At 45.9% G+C, this 18,140-nt stretch overlaps 3 protein-coding genes across 4 annotated transcripts in view; 1 reads left to right on the top strand and 2 right to left on the bottom strand.

Moving 5' to 3' along the window:
• The window catches only part of TNN (tenascin N), a 33,388-nt gene extending 28,515 nt beyond the window's left edge, over window positions 1-4,873 (bottom strand). Inside the window, exon 1 of the mRNA XM_075096834.1 lies at window positions 4,496-4,873. The gene's annotated coding sequence lies outside the window, so the exon portion shown is untranslated. The remainder of the gene's footprint in view (window positions 1-4,495) is intronic.
• A 1,913-nt stretch (window positions 4,874-6,786) lies between these two features.
• Window positions 6,787-10,154, top strand: MRPS14 (mitochondrial ribosomal protein S14). The gene is made up of 3 exons (XM_075096833.1): window positions 6,787-6,893; window positions 7,822-7,980; window positions 9,699-10,154. The coding sequence occupies exons 1-3, from the start codon at window positions 6,849-6,851 to the stop codon at window positions 9,879-9,881; spliced, it is 387 nt and encodes a 128-aa protein (XP_074952934.1). The 5' UTR covers window positions 6,787-6,848; the 3' UTR covers window positions 9,882-10,154.
• A 1-nt stretch (window position 10,155) lies between these two features.
• CACYBP (calcyclin binding protein) lies at window positions 10,156-17,323 on the bottom strand. Of its 2 annotated transcripts, none has more exons than XM_075096830.1 (6): window positions 17,185-17,323; window positions 16,412-16,604; window positions 15,617-15,713; window positions 14,917-15,016; window positions 13,547-13,641; window positions 10,156-11,656 (listed from the first exon to the last, which is right to left on the bottom strand). In XM_075096830.1, the coding sequence occupies exons 1-6, from the start codon at window positions 17,203-17,205 to the stop codon at window positions 11,497-11,499; spliced, it is 666 nt and encodes a 221-aa protein (XP_074952931.1). In that variant the 5' UTR covers window positions 17,206-17,323; the 3' UTR covers window positions 10,156-11,496. The 2 variants fall into 2 exon arrangements, with proteins under 2 accessions (XP_074952931.1, XP_074952932.1); XM_075096831.1 differs by lacking the exon at window positions 17,185-17,323 and adding an exon at window positions 16,802-17,014.
• Between the last annotated feature and the right edge of the window lie 817 nt (window positions 17,324-18,140).

The raw sequence follows: 18,140 nt of genomic DNA, 5'->3' as shown, positions 1-18,140 counted from the left end.
TCAGGCAGGACTTGCCCTTGGTGAAGCTGTGCTGGCTGTCTTGAATCACCTCCGTGTCCTCCATGTGCTTTAGTATAGCTGCTAGAAGGATCTGTTCCACGATCTTCATTGGCACAGAGGTGAGGCTGACAGGTCAATAGTTCCCTGGGTCCTCCTTTCTACCCTTTGTAAAAATGGGTCCAATGTTTCCCTTTTCCAGAGTCATCAGAGACTTCATCTGACTGCCATGACTTTTCAAATATAATGGAGAGTGGCTTGGCCACTTCATCAGTCAGTTCCCTCGGGAATCTGGGATGCATCTTGTCAGGTCCCATAGACTTGAGTACATTCAGGTTCCTCAGGTGGTCACAAACCTGATCTTCTCTTACAGTGGGAGAGACTTTACTCCCCCAGTCCCCATCTTGTGGTCCACCCACTTGAGAGGTGTGGGAAGAGATGTTGCCAGTGAAGACTGAGGCAAAGAAGTTGTTGAGTACCTCAGCCTTCTCCTCATCTGTTGTACCAGTTTGCCAGTCTTGCTTATCAGAGTGGGTACACTTTCTTGGACTTTCCTTTTCTGGCTGACATACCTGTAGAAGCCCTCCTTATTATTCTTTGCATTCCTTGCCAAGTTCAGTTCCAGCTGCGCCTTGGCTTTCCTGACCCCATCCCTACACAACGAGGAGACATCCCTATACTCTTCCCAGGATACCTGTCCCTGCTTCCACTGCCTGTGCCTTTCCTTCTTGCTCTTTAGTCTTACCAGCAGGTCTTGACTCAGCCTTCCTTTCCTGATTTCTTACACCTGGACATCAACAGCTATTGCACTCTATGGAAAGCATCCTTAAAGATCTGCCAGTTCTGTTCTACTGCCTTGTCCCTGAGGGCCATTCTCCATGGGATCCTATTGACTAACTCCTTGAAGAGCTGGAATTTTGGTTTCCTAAAATTCAGGGTCCTGACTTTACTCTTCACCTGACCCATGTCCCTCAGGACTGCAAACTCCACCAGTGCACGATCACTGCAGCCCATGCTGCCTCCAGTCTTGACATCACCAATTAGCTCACTTGTGTTGGTGACCAACAGGGCCAGTATCCCCTCTGGTAGGGCTGTCTATTACCTGGCTTAAGAAGTTATCCTCGATGCATTCCAGGAGTCTCCTGGATTGCCTATAGCTCACCGTGCTACTTTTACAGCAGATGGTGGAGTGGTTGAAGTTCACCAGCAGGACGAGAGCCTTGCAAGCTTGATGCCTCCTGTAGCTGGAATAAGGAGGCTTCGTCAATAGGCTCCCCTTGATTAGGTAGCCTGTAGTAGACACTAACCACAAGGTTTCCTTTGTTGCTTCAGTCTCTGATTCTTACCTATAAGCTTTCAACCTGCTCATGGCTATTCTTCAGAGACAGCACTTCACACTCTATCCATTTCTTGACATAAAGGGCAACACCTCTGCCCTCCTTCCTTGCCTGTCCTTTTGAAATGCCTGTACCCATCAATAGCTGCACTCTAGTCATGGGATTTGTCCCACCAAGTTTCAGTAATGGCATCTAGGTCATAGCTTTCTAGCAGCATGGTAGCTTCCAACTCCTCCAGCATGCATCGGTGTAGAGGCACTTCAGCTGGGCTGTTGGCTGTGTCACCTTCTTAGAGGAACACCCGTTAATTTCTTTGACATATTTCACTGGTGTTTCCCTGATGGTTCCTATGACCTCTGGAGCCCCTGGCTCATCTCCATAAGACTTCAAGTATGCTGCAGTGTAGCCAACATGTCTCAGGGCAACAGGCTGAGGGCCGTCACTAGCACCCTGGCCCTCTAATATTGGGGTGTCATCCCACAGCTTGTCAGGGACAAGCCAGTTATTATCCCGCTCCCCCTTCAAGTCTAGTTGAAAGCTCTGCCAGTGAGCCCAGCTCGCTTGTGAGTGAAGACCCTCTTTACTCTTTGAGAAAGGTAAATCCCACCCGATGCCAGCAAGCGTGGTGCCATGTAGGCCATCCCATATCGATAGCTTTGTGTTGTGGGGTTTACTTCCAACCCCCTGGAGATGAGGCCCCCAAACCAACCCCCCTCAACCACACACACAAAATCCCTTCGCTCAGCACCAAGTGCTGAATAGCATTCAGTTGCAACTAATTAGGGCTTCATGGGAACCACAAATTGACCTCAGATTTTCCTGGGCCTGTAGATTATTCAAGAGGAAAAATGCCTGAACATAAGCATTTCTGTCAAGTGTAATGAAAGAGGACGACAGCTTTTTTGGCTGCTTCATCATGTAATAAAGAGGTTTTCCTCTTGCTATTAAAAAGAGTGGGTTTAACTGATTCTTCATGGAGAGTATCACATCATAACATATAGCTGGCAATAAGAGCAGATTAGTGAAATTACTGATTTAGGAAAGAATGGTTAACAGTCAGATCTACTAGGCACAGAATATTCTCCTAAGGAAAGGGACTGAAGAATCCCTGCCCACATCTCTTCAACCTTTGCAGAGGAAAGCACGGGATGATCAAAGCTGGAGACAACCTCCAGTATTTATGTGAAAGACTCCAATTATCTAACTCTGTAAGTCTTCCTCCATCCTACATGTCAGTGCTTGAAGATTTGGGGTATAGGGCTATGCAGTATTATCTTGTGTTAGTACCCAGTCAGCCATAGGAGATGCATGACTGGAAGCTGCTCCTATCAGGGCAAGAGCTAATAAAGACATGAATGTAGATACTTAGCAGGGTGCCACCCAGGCAATGTGGAGATGGGACTGAGGAGAGAGAGCACTTGTAGTCACAGGAAAAAGGAAATGCCATTCTAGGACAGCTCCAAGGTTGCAGAAGAGGGAGAGAGAAAGTTGTAAGATCAAAGACTGAGAAATGGGGCACAGTAGAATATGCATGTATCCAAGCAGAAAGTTATACAATGCAACACACATTAAAGTTGAAGAAAAATAGCCAGAAAAAAGGAGATACAGTGAAAGGAGCCATGGGCTGAGACCTGAGCTTTCTAAGTACCGTACACAGTACACAATTGTGCTATTTTTTGAGCATGGCTTTTTGCATGCTAGGGCCACAACAGAAGCCGCCAAGTTGTACCACAGTACTAGAGACATGAGAGCTGGCAGTTTCCTAACTGCCAAGTTAGAAAATTGGCATGTTTACTCATACTAACACCAGGGGCTTTCTTGAGGAACACAAGAGGAATAACAAGTATTAGAAGACATGTCAGAAAGACCATAGCAAATTCACAGAAGTGCTGCTGATATCCAAACATCCATCACTTACTTGAATAACTCTCGAGAAGAGCAGCAACAGACTGGTCTGACCTACACTAGGAAGGTAGTACTTAGGCTCAGGAGACACAAGTATTACCAGTGATAGATATTTATCATGTGCTCTGCCCTCAAATGGATGTTGACTATAGAACACCATACTGTTTAAAGCATGGAGATGACAATGTGGGAGCAGGGGAGTGCGTGGCAGCAGCCTGCAGAGAGAAGCAAATGCATCTGCAGGGGCACATGGCAAAGCTGTGCTCTTAGATACAGAAGGAGATGTAGCAGCACAGAAGTTGATAAACCAGCTCATCTCTGATTAAGCTGGAATACAGTCACGCTCCTTACATCTTGCATCATTCTTTTTTGCTGAAAGTGTTGCAAGTTAGGAACACCAAAGAACAGAACTCAGTCATAGGGGCTACTATTTTCTGTTAGCAGTCTGACAAAGATCAAGGATGAAGAGAGGCACACAAATATGATACTATTGCTCAGTTGCTAAGAAATCTAGCCTATTTTCCTTCTGCTTTACCTATTTTTCTTGGTGAAGCATTCAGCTGAGACAAGCTTCTAATTTTACAGTCTTTCCATAAGTATAATTTAGTTTAACCAACTGGATTAGTTGTCTATTTTCTGTGGTGAAACTATTCTACTGTCCAGACCACCTCTGCTTTAGAAAGCTCTCCATTAGACTTCCTCTTCTCTGGTATTGGTCATAGAAGTCATTCAATGCAACTGCTGTAATAAGCTAGCCAGCATTCTGTGTACCAGAAGGCATTGGAAGAGCTTTTGGATGAGAAAACATTGAAAAATTACTAAGAGCATTTGTTGCAATTATAGGATGTAAGTGTGATCAAATTCCTGCGTGATCTCATGACAGAAGGAAGGGCTTTTGAAACAACTACTGTCACACAGAAATCAGAGCCTAAAATGGAAATTACTAGGAACAAGCATTCTGAAACAGTTACCTTCTAGGTTAAACCCTAGCTCCATTAAAGCAGGTATGGAGTTTCATACATTTCTAGGAGGCAACCTGGGAAAGCTTAAGCCCTTCAGAATGGAGTGACATTAAATACCACTATACATTTTGCAATAATAATACATGCCCATAATATGGAATTATCAATGTTTGTGTAAGGTTTTCAAAGCCTCAGAGAGCATCTACTATAGGAAATCAGAAAAAAATTAGCTGGGTTTTTCATTCAGAATAAACAACAGGAATCTCACAAGAAATAAAAATACTTTTCTCTTACCTTTCAAGTATTTTCAGCTGTCTGGTTCAGAACCCTTCCAATACAGCACCATTTGCAAAGGTAATTTGAGCAAGCTGAAAGGTCACAAAGTCCTCTCCCCTTTGCAGTCCAGCTGCAAACCATCACCAGTCCCTGCAATGAATTTAAGTCCCCATGGAACAGATGAAAGGAACCAATAGAAGTATCAGGGTTTTTCCCTCCCACAAACCGCCTAAGGAGCACACTGGGTTTGGGAGCAATTCCCTCACCCAGTATCAGTCTTGCACACCAGCAGAAAGAACCATTTCCTATTCGTTTTATGCTCTGCTTCTAGTCAAGAGCCAGAGAGCCTTTCTGGGCCTGTAAATCAGGCAGCAAACATCTTAGAATTATTGCCAAGACCCACATATTGACAAGCACGTTCAAAGTATTAGTGATGTGAAATTCAGGTGGAGTAACACAGAAAGTAAAAATAACACACCTTTTAAAACTAGCAGCAGTTAAACACAGTGCTGCGCTTATCCAGCACAATACTTTAAAAAAACCCTCAAGAACATAAAAGAAAGCAAATTACATGTTGTAGGCATCATTAAGGTATGCACATGATTATTTTAACCATGTGCATTATTCAGCCCAGTTTTTAGTTAACAAACTGCCTCAGATTCTGGCCAGTTGCTTTGCTTTACTGCAACCAGAAGCTGTGCTGAGCGAGCTGAAGACCCCAGAAGCCTAATGGCTATCAACACACATCATTAACCCTTGCTAACCTCAGTCACTGCAACAGGGTCATGAAGTCAAACACAGCGTGCTTACCACACTGAACAATGCAAACGCCACTAACTCACACTGGGACTCTGTGCTGTCTCAATTGGTTTGTATTTTTTAAAGCTGTAAGCACCAAACACCCCGTCCTGGGCAACCCTGTTACACAAAGGGAAAGGTAGTGCTGCAAGGCAACACACATGGTCCCACCTCCACAGCTGGGAAAGTACTGATTACACAGGTGATGCTATTGAGCAAGGGAGGGATTCAGTCCTGGCTGAAAAAATAGTTCTCCTTCCCACACTCACTGGTTTCTCACTCACCTGGACCATCTAACAAACACAGAGACACCAAGGAGAAGCAGAACAAAATATTGAAGAAACAAATGTATGCTCTAACATCCAAGTCCCCTTTGCTAATATCTAGCTCCCTACTTTATTTGCTCTGGTGATATTCTACAGATTGCTTTTACCAGCTGGAAAGCTGAAACAATAGCACCTGTTGCACCAAAGTGGCCTCTCTCCACTGATCACCATCACCTGCACCATCAGCCTAGGTGGGTAAGTTATTGGGGAAGCTGTTGCTGCTAACTGCAGCATGTATAATAAAATTTGACTGCATTAGCCTGCTAACCTGGCTACTTCTTCCAGATTATACCTAGGTACTTCAGGACTGGTGTAATGCACCAGGTATCTATGTAAGCTGCCTGGCACAGAGACAACAAGCAGCATGACAAACTGAGAGAGAATCCAGCTTCTTGCACGATGTTTTGGATGTAGCTAACAAGTTGATATGAATGGAAAAATTAATCAAAATCATTAATTCAACTTCAAGAACTTAATGGATGTTCTCTCTAAAATCAGGACATAGACTTATTTTAAACACTGCCTAAATGAAGTCTCAGTTGGTAGAACAAGACAGTTTCTTTCATGAAACACTAGGGTAGTTAGGAACAACAGAAGAAGAATTTCCCATGTATTTTTCATTGTTCAGGGTTATAACTATTCATTTTTTTCTGCAAAATGCTGTAACTTAGCCAAAATTAATGAGTTTTAAAAAATGCAAAACACTGATATAAGTTTAGGAATAGTCCTAGGTGATAAGCAAGCAGACACAGAAAGTCCAAAGAAACAAAACTAAAGCCCCTTTTAGGAAAGCTGCTGGCAGGGAACCACATGCGCGGCAACGACGGGCGTACAGGACAAACGTGCTTTTCTGGACAGGGACCCCACGACACGGTGCCGTGTGTCTGCATCACGTTTTCCCCGTGGGACTCTATTTTTCCCCCTGTCATTTTTACAGACTTTCCTCTCCAGCCTGGGATCCTTTCGGTCCACCCAAAGTCGAATCCTGAGGTTTCTGTGGAAGATGCCAGCGACGCTGACATCAGCACCGGCATAGACAGCACGGCACGCTAAAAAGGTTTGAGTTCTCCTTTTTTTTCCACCCGCAAAAGGCACTGGAAATACAGTTTCAGCGTAAAAGGGTGGACGCGGAGGGCGAAGGGCTCTCCCCTCAGCCCCGGGCCCCCATCCCACCGCAGCTACCGCCTCCGCCCCACCCTTGGCCAGCCCCAGGCGCATGCGCCGCTCCGCCGCCGCGCGGCGAGAAGATGGCGGCGTGGGCCCTCGCCGGTGCGCTGTGGGCCGCTCGGCAGGTCAGCCCGCCTCTCTCCTTCCCTCCCCTGCTCCCCTTCGGGGCCGCGTCCCGCCCCGCCGAGCGGGCAGGGCCCGGCGGGGGGACACGGGGCTTGTGTCAGGCCGCTGTGGGGGGGCGGCCGGTTCGGCCCCGCCTCAACCCAAAGCTCACTGGAGGCCCGGGGTCAGCCGGCAGCGGCGGGAACAGCGCGGGGCGGAGGGACATGGGTGTAACTTCGGGGTTGTTCGTATCCCCGATACCACAAAGTCTTTGCTGGCTTCTGTGAACTAAACTGGCTCGCACCCCGTGCTTCTTTCCAGCTCTGGAGCCCCCAACACAGAAGGGATGTGGACCTGTTGGAGTGGGTCCAGAGAAGGGCCACAAAAATGATCCAAGGGCTGGAGCACCTCTGCTATGAGGACAGGCTGAGAGAGCTGGGGTTGCTCAGTCTAGAGAAGAGAAGGCTGTGGGGAGACCTTATTGCGGCCTTCCAGTACTTAAAGGGGGCCTAGAAGGGTGGGGGCAATCTCTTTGGAAAGGCCTGTTGTGACAGGACAAGGGGTAATGGTTTTAAACTAAAGGAGGATAGATTTAGACTGCACATAAGGAAAAAATTTTTTACTATGAGGGTGGTGAAATACTGGCCCAGATTGTCCAGAGAGGTGGTAGATACCCTGTCCCTGGAAACATTCAAGGTCAGGCTGGACGGGGCTCTGAGCAGCCTGATCTAGTGGAAGATGTCCCTGCTCACTGCAGGGGGTTTGGACTAGATGACCTCTAAAGGTCCCTTCCAACCCAAGCCATACTATGATTCTTGGGCAGCAGCTGTGCTGCAAAAAAGCTGTTTGAAATAGCCTAACAGATATTTATGGGTATAATTCATACTGGAATTGGGCAAATGCTATGGGCAACAGGCAGGTAGTATAAACAACTTTTTTTTAAACTAGGTTCTCCCCTCATCGTGCATGAGGCAAGCGCGGAGCTACTACGTGGACTGGAGGATGCTGCGGGATGTCAAGAGAAGGAAACTGGCATACGAGTATGCGGATGAGAGGCTGCGGATCAACGCCATCCGGAAGAACACCATCCTTCCCAAGGAGCTGCAGGTAGTGAGCAGCTGCCCCACAGCTGCACCTGGGCTGGGACAGGGCACGAGCCCGTGCCTGGCTGGTACCGCTGTGATGTGTGCTGGGTTGCCGTGGCCACTTCACAGACCTGAGATTTTTTGTTTATTTAAAAACCTGGAATCCTGATCCAGCCAAAATCACCAATTTTTTCAGCTGGAAAGACTTAATTTTCCTCCTTGCCTGAGCTACAAGCATGTAAAAGTCGCATCAGGTCTGGGTGTTAGATCTGTTCTTAAAAATGCAAAAATTCACTGTCCTGCTCTCAGCCTTCCTTACTAAGCATTAAAAACATTTGCAGATATCAGAAATATTCTTACACTACTCCTGTACATATTTGATCTGGCCATGCCTAGTTATGGGGAGATCCTTTCACACTTAAACATTCTGGAAGAGAAAGTGTACGAATCTGGTTTCATGTATTGACTTTACTGTTCTCTTGGCAACTCTAGTCTGTGCTAGAAGTCCGTACGGGGGGGGAAAAAGTAAATTGCAGCTGGCTTTGCTTTTGGCATTCCTTAGCTCATTTTGTCACCTTTTGAAGTCACAAAGTCATAGCAGCAGTTAGATTGAAGAAGATGACTCCAGGAAAGTAATATTTTCCTCCCCTACAAAACCTTGTTTGGGCTCCAAAATTAAAGTCTTAAAAATTAAGGTACAAGTCTCCTCTGAAAGTATTAGACTGCTTTCTGAATAAAATCATAGCAATTAAATAGGCCAGAAAAATACTGGGGGTGTCTCACTGTAGTAGATAAGAGTGCTATATCCAAAAGTAAGATGCACAACTGGACAAAACCAGTAACTGAAATACGTTCTGAAAAGTCCTACTGACCTTGCTGTTACTGAAGTTGAAAGTCAAATGGCTGCTGTCTCGATGCCACCTTCCTGTGAAGGTGAACATCCCTTCAGAAAACAGTCTTTGCACTATTGCTTTTCAGTGCTCCTGCAACATAATGGGAGTTTCTGTGGTCCAGCCTCAGACCTTCCTTTTACCTCCAACTGTGACTCCCTACCGTGACCAAACACAGGATTCTTTTGAGCCCTTCTGTCCTTTAGGTATTGAGTGCTGCAGTTAGGGATGCTTACCCAGCTTCAACAGACTTTCTTTAGGCTGCATTTCCCTGCCGCGCTGACTTGTTCTTCTGAAATTCCATTTGCTGGTACCTTATGCTTCCTGAAAACTGTTGAGGTCTCTTGTATGTGGAAAGACCTTTCTTAAGCCTCCTCATTAGAACAGAGACACTTTGGCTTGTCCTCTGCCTGTAGCTCCTTCCAAAGTATACTATATGAGATTCCTTTTACTGACATCAAAGCATATTACCTGGGAAGGCAGCTGATAAGGAACATATATTTAAGTTCAGCTTCTGTTAAAGATCTAGCCCACTCTGCAACGTGGACAAAGCCAAGCAGATTTTCACTGAGGATAATTACTGGCATGAGGTTGCTCGGTCTGTGTAATGAAGTTAACTTTAGGGCCTCCTTGTGGGTCATTTTACATTCACTGTTAGGATGCCCCCGAAGAAGGGGTCAAGTGAGGAGGACAGGCGCAAGTTTCCTATCAAATAGCAAAGCATACTTATGAGGTGGAGGAGAAGCTCATGGTGGTACCTGCTCTACAGCAGGTTTTGACGTCTGGCAATAAGCCCCCTCAAAATCCTGGGGAACACAGATAAACTCTATGCTGTGGTCTTCTCTTTTAGGAAGTGGCTGATAAAGAGATTGCTGACTTGCCCCGGGACAGCTGCCCTGTGAGGATCCGAAATAGGTGTGTGCTGACATCCCGCCCTCGGGGGGTGAAGCGGCGTTGGAGGCTCAGCAGAATTGTTTTCCGCCATTTTGCTGACCACGCGCAGATGTCTGGGATACAGAGGGCTATGTGGTAGATCACTGCATGGCAGAAAATTAAAGCAAGACTGTCCTGTCTTAAGAGTCCAGCATCAATATCAAACCAATAAGGGAAGGATAGGAAGCCACGTTGATTCATTAAACTCTCTTACTGGACTGCAACTGGAATCAGCTAACTGACAAGCAGCATGATGGCACTAAGCTGGTCTGTGTAAGAGGCAGTTTTATTATGAGGGAGAAAACAAAAATCACTACCTGATTGTTGCAGAACTAAGGTGAAGTTTGTCAGAAATAAAGACATACAGCACAAAGCTTGTTTAAACAGTTTTTTTGCCACTATATGGTAAGTTCACCATGGTAATTTGGGTAAAAGCATAAATGAAATTATACAACAGGGCAAAGTAGTAGTCTGCCATGAACAAGGATGAGCACAAACTGAAAATAAAACATGGCCTCTTGCTATGCAAACTTAATATGTGTATTAACAAGCAGACACAGTGAATAAAGGACCTATTAGAAACTACAGCATGCTAGTATTTATCTCCTGCTTGTAGTGTAGTGCTTGGTCTAGTGCTTTAAGAACAATAAAGCAAGTCCTAGCCTAGACCATAATAGGAGAGTAATGGCTTCTGTAATTCATCGGGTAACATCAAACAAATCTGTCGTCAGGAGAGGCATGAGAAGGAAGCAGGAAGCAAACAACACTAGCAACATGCCTGCTGCTCAGCTCACATTTGCCCTCTAGGCTTCACCAAGGCAGGGCAATAAAGGGGAAATGGCTACTCCATCCACCCCAGCAGTGGGGCTGAGAGGCTGCAATAAACTGCCAGATGGAAGGTGCACAGGCAGCAAACCGACAACAACCAACATTTGGTGTATAAGCTATCTTGATATACTTTCTACTGTCACCTTAAACCCCTTGGAGGTTGGCAGGAGAAAGTGGAGCTTGTCTCTCTTTTCCTCATATACTGCTAGAGCCAGGGTGAACTCATTATCCAGTGTCAGCAGCTCACTGCCCTCCTGTGACTGATGCCACCCCACAGATGTCACAGCATAGGCGCTAAAGAGCTGCTTCCATTTTCAAAATTAAACTGGTTAACCAGCCCATAATTAACTTCTGAGAGTAATTGTTTTAATACCACAGGATTAATACCATATTGTTTCTGCTCAACTAGCAAGTGCTTGAGACAGTGGTTCTACTTTCTTCAGCATTTCTCCCTTTGTGGCATGCTTTACAGTTCAACATACTTTCCCACGTCTCATCAAAAAACCACCCCACCCCACATGTTGAGGATGACATTAATGCCAGCAACCACATGGGTACAGCTGTCACTTGCAACAAAGAGGCTGTGACCTATCCTAGTTTAGGATTACTTTTCTTTTACATTCTGTTTTCAGTTTCACAACACCCTCTGCTCATCTGAGATGCTTTTTCAAGGAGGGTTAAGGATGTACCTACGCTCCACTCTTCAGGAAATGGTGAACCACGTGACTGAAAGAAATGCTTTATAAGCTATTTTATTTAAATATTTTCTCCAACCTGAAATGGAAAATGACTGTCTTTGCTTGGAAGAAGGTTGTGTAAACAATGATCTTTGCAGCACAGCATGTCTCACATGGAAGATCAGTGTTAAGGCGGCCCTTAGAGTACTTTCAAATATCCATTGGTATGTCCCCTTTGGATTGCTTTTCTCTGCTTTCAACCCAGGCCTTGTTGATGGTGCGCTTCATTTCATCATCCCCTTCTGCATACATCTTTTTTAAAAGGTTCATAAGCCCTTCACTAGGATCTGAGGTGTCATAGGCAGCCTTCCTGCAAGATGGATACATGAGAAGATCAGGCATATCCAACAATGGTGGGCAAAAAAAATAAATGCCATTATTTGTTTGAAACATCCTGGTAGCAGTGAGGATTTTGCTTTGGCAAAGCTTTAGACCCCAGCAGTCTTCAGTCATGCCTCAGTCCCCTTCTGAGTTGGGAGAATCCTAAAGAGTACCCTTAAACTAAGTGCAGGTTGAGTAGTATACCTAGATCTGTCCCACTAGGGATGACGGGAAATGTTCTGCAGTAAACATGACCCTGGAAGCATGACCCAAAATTAATTTTAGGAAGCAGGAGTGGAATACAAGAAACAGAAACTGCCAACATCTGTCTGTGCCGTTATGTGAGAAGTGAATAAAAATAGACAAATGGCCACACTGAGCTCTTTGAAGCAACCGCATTGGCAACCCAAAAGGTATTTTTGGCTTCTCGTTCTTTTTTAGATTATCTCCACAGGTTAATTGACTCAGTTTTTTAACACCTTGCATTTCAAAGGAATTTTCTCAACTTAAGAAGCCAGCTGGCAAACAGTGACACCCACATAGTAAACACCAGGGTATGACATGTCCCACATTACCAGACTACACATAGTGCCCTCTCTAGCACAACTGCTTCTCTTGATTCTGCTTTCTAAAATCCCTTAGGTAGTTACTGGTTTCTGCAGGCTACCCAAGAAACACGCAGATCAAAATAGATCAGCAGAGAGAGCAAGTTCCCCAAGCACAGGGCTAACCCATCAGTCTCACCGACCTGAGCACCAGGCGTATTTCTGAAGCAACTCATTTGTCATACCGTCAATCCCCAACACTTGGAATAAGGCAGCAATACTTATGGTGGCAGGCTGGGCAGTCTGCAGGACTTCTCTGCACAAGATACTGGCTTAACAAAACAACCCTGTCCCTCCAGCAACATGTGTTAGTCGTCAAGTTGCCTCCTCTTAAATCTCCAGTGATGCCATTTGAGAGGGTAAGTTACTTTTGCTCTAAATTCAGGTCTGGTTAGTGAGGACTAGTCAGCTTTAGCAAATAATCCTATCAACGTACACAAAAGGAATAGTTGTTGGCAGGCATAACTTTCTCTAAAGTGAGTGTTTCCATGCTTCAAGGTGGGTACACGCATTCTCTTCTGGAGAAGAACACGTGCACGTATTCTAAAATATTATAAAACTATTATATACCACATTTTTTTATATATATATCTCTCTCTCTCAAAACACGTCTTTTTTCCCCAGGTGTTTCCTGCTGTAGTTTACCACCCTTATACCTCCATGCCTAAGCTGCTTGTAGGATTGCTCCCAAGCACTTGAAGTGATACAAATTAGCTGGAGGCTCTATATGATGATCTAGGTAAACAGAGACCTATTTTGCCAAAAGGTCACCGGGATTTCTGTGCAGGCACTTCACACACAGGGGACAAAACAGTAATTATTTCAACCAGCAGAGCTTCAGGGAATATATACGTATATTTCTACATAATATACACTTAACCTAAAAAAAGCCAACCTCACTAGAGCTGGTTTTGCAATGAATGCAGCCATCAAAATATAAATGAATCTTTACTTGGTTGATTACCTTTAGCACTCTCACCGTGGGTCTTACCTATCATATTTCCAAAGATGCAGCATTCATCATTAGTAATAAAACAGCAGAAGAGTGGCAAACAGCTACTCAAAGCTTATCTCCTCCACTGCCAGTGCTACTAGTACCAAAAAAATCCCAACCCAATGATTCTCCATCAGCTTAGGGGCTTGTCCCCCAGAACAGCCATTCTCACAGCCTGACTGCGCAGTCAGCGCAGCGCAGATCTGCTCTCCTGGCAGTGCTGAGGCAAGCTGGAGAACGAGAAATGGAAAACGAGGTGGAGGGTTGAAGAGACACTTACTCTTTCTCTTTGCTTTCTTTTTCCACTTGAGTGAGACATTCCCATTTTTCCTCCCGCTTCTTCCTACACATCACAAGGACCGTGTCTGTCTTTATCTGTATGGGGAACAGCAAAGCATGAATTTAGAATGCTTCATAAAGGAATACTAGTCACAATCAGAATGAATAAGATTATCTTATAACATAAACTTCCCTCTGTACTCTACATTTATCTCAGCTATCGATTCTTATGCAGCAGACAGAAACTGTAGTATGTACTCAGGTTCGGGGTACAAAGCGTTAACCTTGTGTGGACAATTTAAATGGCGCAATTAACACAATACTAGTACAGAGCTATAGTGCCAATATGGAAGAACACACAGCGCTGCAGAAACACCATTCAGTGACTCTCGGGATGCTGAAAGTACCCAGGACTGTCGGGTAAAGGGTGGCTATGCCAAGTTCAGGTAGAAGTTCTCTCAATTTATTTCTCCAAGGATAAGAAACTAGTTTTAGGGCATTGCTTAACCTTGGTATGTGTTTACAAGTTACAAGGAAAGCCTGTTTAATTGCAACCCTGACCTAAATTTCACGAAGAAGTCCTGCGTGCTACAGCAAACAGGAGTCTGCTGGAGCTCTAGCTTAGCAAGTACGTGACCGCCACTCACTTTTATGCCGTGTTAAAAACCACCAGAGCATCATCCTCATTTATTTCAGTTGTTTTAATTTTACACTGTCCTAGTTTTGGGGCAATTTCAAATTGAACCATTTCTTTACCTCTGATGCCACCAAGTGCAGCACGCAACTGCACAGAATGCACATAAGGTATCCAGCACATCCCTAAGCCCGGAAAGGTGCTACACGTAGCGCAGTAAGGGCACTGTCACCAGCTGCAGTCATCAGCAGTAAAATGTTATTAGTGTTCAATTCTGGAGCAACACCCCCTTACAAAGGCAGAGCAGGTTTCAGCCTTTGCTTTGGGTATTAAGCCTATTTAAGCTTCCCAAGATTTCAGTCTACAGACAAGGCTCTTAGACCTTAAAATTACAAAGAATTTCTCAGAGGTATTTAAAAGCACAGGGATACAAATGGATGCTTAGTGGAATTTTCTCCTTAATTATTTCTGAAATCCTGTTGGACAGCTATTAAAAAAAGTGTACAATACCCAGACATGATCTTTCGAAATAGGAGCCCACAGATTCCAGAGAACAATTCCACAGTTATGACAGTTGACAATTACAGATTAATAAAAATCACGTTCACAGCAAAGAGATTTTACAAACAGAAGGGAGGGCCTAAAGGTTAGCACTGAGTCTCTCAAACTAGGGTCAGGCAATGAACACGATACTTCGTGTGGAAACTAAATGTCTCTAACAGTTGAGGTGCACTGACCTTTCTAGAGCTGCCTTCCACAGAGATGGGTTTCAGGAGGTTGTTGAAGGTCATGGTGTAGTTCTTCCCGTTCAGATTCTTCACTAGCAGATCGAACGACCTGGATCCAGAAAGTGAGGGTAAGAAGGGCACAAATATTCCCATCATTGTAAGACTATTGTGCCTTGCCACCAAAACCAATGTCTGAACACCCTTTAGCAGATGTATTTCTTTGGAAAGCATGTCAACAGGCTTCAATTACTTTCTTCCCAGGGCTCTCAAATCTTCAGTTGGATTTAATGCTAAGGATTTAAAAAGACCTGTCCAGACTTCACAACAAATCGAGACCTCTAGGGTTCTTTCTACCTCACCCATCTCCTACACCTTGGAAAGGCAGATTTACTTCATGTATGCTTCAGTTCTATCACCATCAAAAAAATCAGGCTAACACTACATATCCTCTCAGGTGAGATGAGGTGCAGCAAGCATTTGTAACATGAAAATACCCAGATACACTCTAGGAAGAGCTATACTTAAGTGTATGTGCTAAGTGCTACTAAAAGCTAATGCAAGTTTAGAAAAAAAAAAAAAAAAAAAAGGGGGTGGGGGTGGGGGTAAGGGCTGATCCAGAATAGAACTCAACACAACACATTCCTGCATTTCAAATAGCTTTCTTCATCCATGCTCTCCCCTGTGGCACCGTGCAACAAGAAGAACTCACCTCTCTGTGAAATTCACCTGCACATTCTCAGGTGGAAGCTTCTGTACTCCATTTAAAGAAATATAAATCTTAATAAATTTATCTGACTGATCCCAACCTGCAAGTGAAAAAAAAAAAAAAAGAGATTAAGTCTTAGCTTTCCTCCATAAACTTCACCCATTCCAGTCCAACTGCCCCCCAAAGTCCCCTAGCAATATCTGGGATCTCTGCCTTATTCAGACAATCTTCACAGGAATAAGGGAGACATTAATTTTTCAGGAATAACTTGAGAGAAAAAGGAGGTCCTCACACATAGCCCCATTCCCTAATTCCTGCAAATTCTGAGAAAAGCCATGTATCAGCTCATGTAAAAGAAGAGCAACTCTGCCTGCACAGGGGGAGTCAGGGCTTGCTGTCTGCTTTTGCTGCCGTTTCCTTGACCCACTTTTTCCCCTGCTCCCCACATGACAAGAAGTTTGAGCAATTCCCTCTCCTTTCACCTACATGGTGAGCAGAGAAGCCAAAGCTCACTCTTTCGTTCCTGCTACACACTAGGCGATGGAAAAATACTAGTTGGCACACCAGGGATCGTAATGCACCCACCAGTACTATAGCACACACAGAATTAATATGCACCGTGGCTGGGATGGCAAAGTAAGAATATAGTAGCTTTTAAATGGGGTCTCCAGTATGAAATAAACACTTAAGAAGGCTTCTCTCTAACGCTAAGTGGCAACCGTAACTGTCACTAATGCCACCCTGCCTTCTCCACAGAGACACCGCAGCTCTAGGAAGCGTTCAGAAAAGTAACCCTACCGTAATTGTTTATTTTCACTGTGTACCCTCCCAGCGATGACTTTTCTTCCTCTGCTGCATCTTTTGGCTTCGGTGGAGGTTGATTCTTGATCTCTAGCTCTAGCTTGTGCTTCTCAGTCATCAGGACATCACGAAGTCGCTTCCTCGTGGCTTTCATAAGCAGTTCTTTAACCTCTTCCAAATCTTTCTGTAACTGATTCAGAAACAAAAGATCCCACGTATGTATTAGATACAGATCTTTTTGCTCAAGGTTCACAGCTAAGCAGTCAGTTACGTCGCTTTCGGACTTCCCAGATGTAGCAGTTTCAGGTTTATCAAGTCAGTGGTTGCATTTCCCTGCGCGCGCCGTTAAGCACGAAGCCGCCCCTCCCTCACTCCCTGGCCGCTCACGTTTTCACGTCCCGACTAGGATACATTTCCAGGTTCAGGCTTTCATTGATTAAAACCCGACAGAAACCGATGAAGCCGGACAGCTGGCACAGCTCCTCCGTACGTTACGGATTATGCTAAAGGCGCACAGCACCACCTCGGGGAGGGACACCTACGGCGCCCCCCGGGGCACTCAGCTGCCAGCCCCCCGCCTCCCAGCCGCGCCCGGATCCCGCCGCCCCTCGCCCGCCGCGGGGCCCAGCGTGGGCCGCGCACCCAGACCCGGGCCCGGGGCCTGCACTGAGGCGGGGCGGGGCGGAGCGCGCCTGTTCGCCGCTGGTTCCAGTCAGAGCGGCGGGTACGGGGCTGGGGGGGGGGGGGGGGGGTAGAGGGTAGAGGCTCACCTCCTCGCGCCCGGTAGCCATGTCGCGTGCGGCGCCCCCCCGGGCCCTCTGGAACGTTCCGGCCCTCCCGCCCCTCCCACGCACGGCGCGAGCACCCGTGCCGTCCGAGTGACGCAATGCCGCCGCCGGAGGCGTGGAACAGCTTGGGCCGACCCGCCCCCCGTCACCCGCCGAGGGGCGGGGCTGGGGGCGGGGCCACGAGCCTTCCCACCGCCGCGGAGCCCTGAACGGCGCGGCGGTTGTTGGCTGCCTGTTATGGCCGGCGTGAGGGCTGCGGCGGGAAGCCGGCTGGCAGCCGAGGGCCCGGGCGACCGGGTCTCCTCCGCCACCGGAGTCGTTACTCTTTTATAGGAGACTTGAAATGACCCTCCTGTGTGCTGCGACCTGGGTTGTTGCTGCCCGAGAAAAAAAAAAAGCACAGCGAGGTGTTTCTTGTCACTGTTACTAAACCGGTGTACTGAACAACAACCAAAAGGGGCTGTGACCCCCGGCCCCCGTCGGGCATTAAAATTACCCCGAGGGAAAAAAAATAAAAGGCAATGGCAATCTTTCTGTAAGCAGGTAAGCAGAAGGGTCAGCATTTGCCTCCAGATGGCTTTTATAAACAACAGAACCCAAGGCAGGATACAGCCCTTCAGCATTTGAAAAATAGATTTCCCTAAAAGAGGGTGCCAGTTACAACATCTATTTTACCAAGCTGAGGAGTGCCAGCTTGTTTGCTGATTTATAGGCTTAGGGGTTTTTTTCTCTTCCAATGTGAGCATCCAGGAATTAATCTATAAAGAGGGTTTTTTTCATAGAATCGTAGAACTGTTAAGGTTGGAAAAGATCGAGTCCAACTGTCAACCCAACACCCCCAGGCCTCCTAAACCATGCCCTGAAGCACCATGTCTACACTTGTTTTAACACCTCCAGGGATGGTGACTCCACCACCTCTCTGGGCAGCCTGGTTCCAA

This window comes from Phalacrocorax aristotelis, chromosome 6 (genome assembly GCF_949628215.1).
Source record: "Phalacrocorax aristotelis chromosome 6, bGulAri2.1, whole genome shotgun sequence".
NCBI lineage: Eukaryota > Metazoa > Chordata > Aves > Suliformes > Phalacrocoracidae > Phalacrocorax > Phalacrocorax aristotelis.
Note: the sequence above shows the minus strand (reverse complement) of the source record. Positions and strands in the feature narration are given on the sequence as shown.